Source organism: Macrosteles quadrilineatus, unplaced genomic scaffold, assembly GCF_028750875.1.
Source record: "Macrosteles quadrilineatus isolate MER2022 unplaced genomic scaffold, UCM_ALF_1.0 Scaffold_8__2_contigs__length_117827958, whole genome shotgun sequence".
NCBI classification, from domain to species: domain Eukaryota; kingdom Metazoa; phylum Arthropoda; class Insecta; order Hemiptera; family Cicadellidae; genus Macrosteles; species Macrosteles quadrilineatus.
Genome location: NW_026542601.1, coordinates 87,524,271 through 87,528,947, shown reverse-complemented (window position 1 = coordinate 87,528,947; position 4,677 = coordinate 87,524,271). Strand labels below are relative to the sequence as shown.

At 41.1% G+C, this 4,677-nt stretch overlaps 1 protein-coding gene across 1 annotated transcript; it reads right to left on the bottom strand.

Annotated features, from left to right (window-relative positions):
* Window positions 1-1,209: 1,209 nt before the first annotated feature.
* Window positions 1,210-4,441, bottom strand: LOC129000534 (ATP-dependent DNA helicase PIF1-like). The gene is made up of 2 exons (XM_054427496.1): window positions 4,386-4,441; window positions 1,210-3,361 (listed from the first exon to the last, which is right to left on the bottom strand). Exons 1-2 carry the CDS (start codon window positions 4,439-4,441, stop codon window positions 1,210-1,212), a joined length of 2,208 nt encoding a protein of 735 aa, XP_054283471.1.
* Between the last annotated feature and the right edge of the window lie 236 nt (window positions 4,442-4,677).

Genomic DNA, 4,677 nt, shown 5'->3' with positions numbered 1-4,677 from the left:
ATATAAGCTAACTTCGAGCTCAACCTTAAGGAATACCTGATAAAAAAATCAATTTTTAAGTTGCGGTAAGAGAGTATGATAGTTAAGTATTTTTACAACTGAGTTGTTGGTCAAGCGAAGTACAAATATAAGGATAGTAGGTTTCGTTATAGTGAAAATCGACATTAAAGTAATAACGATTTCATGAATATATAAGAGGAGATTGATAAGTTCATAGGTTGATAATAGTAAAGTATTATATGAAGTAAATAGACTGTAGTAGATATTCATGTATATATTTATGAAAATAGATTAAGTAATGTTTGTTTCCCTGTCGGTTAGCCATAAACTTTATAGCATATCCAGTTCCGCCACGAGGAGGCCAGGAAACGTCGGAACCATATTTGTAATTATTTAAAAAATATACAAGTTAGTAAACTTTTGAATAAGAAAAGTAGATTGATGTAGATTGAAGTTAACAAGTTGGTAACAGTAAAGTATTATATGAAGTAAATAGATTATAGTAGATATTCATGTACATATTTATGAAAATAGATTAAGTAATGTTTGTTTCCCTGTCAGTTAGCCATAAACTTTATGGCATATCCAGTTCCGCCACGAGGAGGCCAGGAAACGTCGGAACCATATTTGCAATTATTTAAAAATTATACAAGTTAGTAAACTTTTGAATAAGATAAGTAGATTGATGTAGATTGATAAGTTAACAAGTTGGTAATAGTAAAGTATTATATGAAGTAAATAGATTATAGTAGATATTCATGTATATATTAATTAAAATAGATGAGGTAGTGTTTGTTTCCCTGTCGGTTAGCCATAAACTTTATGGCATATCCAGTTCCGCCACGAGGAGGCCAGGAAACGTCGGAACCATATTTACAATCATTCACAAATGTACAAGTTAGTAAACTTTACTAACTACTTAATGGAAATATATACAAAAATTAAACTAACTACTAAAAAAATAAAAAAATATATACAACAACGGGGACTTTTGATAAGGTAAGCCCCCTATCATACTGTCAAACTAGAATACTAAACACACAAAAAAACGACTTATTACTAAAAAAAAATAACTAAAAGGAAATATGTACAACAACGGGGACTTTTGGTAAGGCAGGCCCCCTATGTACAACTGCCGGTGTTGTCAAGTCACGACGGGGAGTTTTGATGAAGCAGATCCCCTAGCCTACTGCTGGTGTCAAGTCCGGTTTAGAGAAGGAGATCGCCATACACGATGTTCTTTGCGTATGCGATTCCATCTCGGACACGTTCGGGATGGACGAGAACGACAATGTGGTCGGGATGTCTGACCCTACTGAGCAAGACGTACAGTTGCCCGTGCGTGAAGCAATCGGTCCGTAAATCAACACCGACTGAATCTATTGTCTGACCTTGGCTTTTGTGTCCGGTCATGCAATAGGCCAACATCAGTGGGAACTGACGTCGACGAACACGTAACGGCGAACCCTCGACAAACGCGAACGTAAACGTAATTCGGGGAATTCCAATAGGTTGCGTCTGTCCGGGAAGTCTCACTGTAATCAGCCGGTTGGTGATGCCGATTACAATGACTTTAGTGCCGTTGACGAGTCCTTCAGCGATGTTGAGATTCCTCATAATAAGGCAAACAGAGCCGATCTTCAGCCGCAGAACATGGTCTGGTACGCCCTTGCCAGTAGCCGTGTTCAGGAGTTGTACGTCGACATCCAGGCCATCGTCGTTCTCTCTGTCCACTGTGTCGGCGCTCCTCAGCTCGTACAGATGACCGTCAAGGGAGTTCAAGATGTGGTCGTTGATCTCCTTGACGTTCACTATCAGAGTCGAGAGGATTGCGCGTCGCGAACACATATCAGAGTCGAGTAGGACGTTTGCGGGAAAGACGGAATCGACCAAATCAGTCAAAGACGTCACTTGTCTAATCCCGTGCAGCGGAATTAGACTTTGTTCGTTCCGTCCCTCCAAGAAAGTTGTCGAACTGACAGTCCCGTTGCCTACCTCAAGAAGGAATTCGGAATAGGCTGTGGAACCACTAGTCCGATGAGCTGTCGTCAGGGCAAAAATTTTGAAATGCTGCCACAGATGGGAAGCCCGAAGAGAAACACAAACTATGTCAGGTGGCGTTCGAGCGTTCACAACGACGGGTGCGATCTGGCGGAAGTCGCCACAGCAGAGGAAGATTTTGCCACCGAATAGCTCATTGGAACGCATGAGGTCTCGCAGGGATCTGTCGAGAACCTCGAAAACAAACCGATGTGCCATCGGGGCCTCATCGAAGACAATAAGCCTTGCAGCCCTGATGAGCTCTGCTCGCTGGGAGCCGTTGGTGATATTCCAAAAGCCGGTGCCGTCACCGAAGTCGAGTGGCAACCGGAACATGCTGTGAGCTGTAGTCCCACCAGGCATGTTACCCGCGGCGATCCCAGAGCTGGCGACTGCCAGTGCAACCTGACGACAACCTCTCACGTATGCGAGAATGACACGAATAAGAGTGGTCTTTCCGTAGCCACCCGGACCGTCAAGGAAAATGATTTTCGACGACGTTCCGCTGGCTGGGGCATTGAGAACGGAGGTAACGTACTCAAATACACGGTGTTGGTCTTCAGAGAGCTTTGGCACCCACTCCTCCACAAACGCTCTCTGTTGATTTTCGCCGTGTAAGAGCAGTTCTCTGCCCAACTCCGTCGTGTCATCGTGTACATCGGGGAGGCCGTGATCTGCGACGCAAGAGCCCTGCCGACGGAGACTACGATCAATCTCGATGAGACCTAGCTTGTAGGCCAGTTCAACATCGAGAGGGTTACGTTCAATGTGGTCCTCACAGATGGAATCACGGAAGGCATCCCACAGTAGAGCTGCGGGAGCTCCCATGTTGCAGAGTATCACAAAGAAAGAACGGAGTCTCGGGCCAGTCATGAAAGTGGCGGCCTCGCGCAGCGCGTGGTGGTATTCCTGTTCATCTTGCACCAAGCCGAGATGCCGTGCAACCTCTTGAAAAGTTCGGCAGTTTGGTCCGCCACGGGACAGGAGGTCGGCATAACCACGGCAAGGAACAGTCATGAGGAGGATACGGAGATAGTACTGTTCAGTCCTGCTCGGAGAGACCCAAAACATTCTGCACACCTTCTCGCCACGCTGGCGGGCAGTGATAAAATGAACGCCGTCGGGGTGCTCGTAAACCTCCTCAGTTTTCGGACGCTTGCTTTGGACCACGAATGATTCATAAAAACCCTGGTAAGTCAAGTCGTCAAACATTGGAATACAAGGCCGGTCGAAGTAGATGGTTAGTTTTGAGCTATTTCTAGCGGCTGCCTCTGCCAGCTGACCAGGTCTAAATAGAACAGACTGCTTGCCCTCCAGGGCCCTGTTTCATAAAAATACTAGTCTAGTATTTACTAGTCCATGGACTAGTAATACTAGTGTATTTTACAAGTCTACGTTTCAAAAACCTACTAGTGTAAAATACTAGTTACTAGTGTAGGGACTAGTATTACTAGTGGTTTTTACTAGTGTAGACAGCAATGTGTTTCATAAAGTTTTACTCTTGTAAATTACACTAGTAAATACTTGCTATTTTCTACCAACCTCTCTTCACCCGTACTATTTGAAGTAGACTAGGATTTTTGAAAAGAGAGTTATTTCATTACACACATAATTTAAAAAATGAGTTATTAATTTCTTTTTTCAAGTCCGAATTGGTTCAAGAATAGATCTGTGAGTGCTAAAATTATAATAATTAGATATAAATTACAATCAATAAATGTGGCGTAGTACAAAATTAGTGAAATTGAATTTTATAATGTATGTACAATCGCCCTATTAGAATAATTATAATTATAAGTTATCAATTTCTGTGAAATTTTTGTCTAATTTTACTTGAGTTAAATTTCATGGTTATCTCAACTATTTAGCTATCACAGAGAAAATATTTTTAAGCTTTGAGAGAAACCAAATTAAAACCGCATACCGGAACCGTTTTGCATACAAAGATGTACAAAAATGTATCCAACATTGCAACATTAGTCAGATTATTTTAACCCAATTAAGGCTCTCGGTTTTATTTAAAGACATTTTAATAGGAAATAATAGTAAGGCAATTTTAAAGAGGAGTTGCATTGTATTTTTGAGGTGCTTATTATTTGCTAAATAGCTAAAATCCTGTGATGTACTAACAATTTTGTAGGCCTATATTTGATTTTTGGGCGTTGAACTGAACGCTTATCATAATAACATTACTTTTAATCCATTTCGGTATTCTGAATTTGTTCATCAAAGTAATAAAAAAATAGATGTTGATTAGAGCTGTTATTTTAATGTAAAAACATGTAAAAGTTTAATTAATGGAATAAGAGTATAGAGAGTGGTGCAGATTTGAACCAGAGACTCACCACGACAATCGAGAACTCTGCCTCTGAGCTACGCCCTGCCATAGTGACAATGCCATGTTTTACTATACTTGAAAACCTACCATTTGCTTGAAAACCATTGCTTGTAACGGCGTTGCAATTATTTGTTACATCAATAAACGTTTAGGCTTATTATTCATGGTTTGTAGACTCAAAATTAGAATATCACCAAATAGTTTGTAACCCAAATATTCTTATGCATTCGAATATTTGAAAGCATAGGTTAGGGTACGAAAACGTTCCAAACAAAATGTCCTTAGACGATTTAATTACA

Coding starts and splice junctions, on each gene's coding strand:
- LOC129000534 (XM_054427496.1), bottom strand. CDS start 4,441: ATGGCATTGTCACTATGGCAGGGCGTAGCTCAGAGGCAGAGTTCTCGA. Junction 3,362..4,385: donor CAGAGTTCTCGATTGTCGTG/GTGAGTCTCTGG, acceptor TTTATGAAACAG/GGCCCTGGAGGGCAAGCAGT.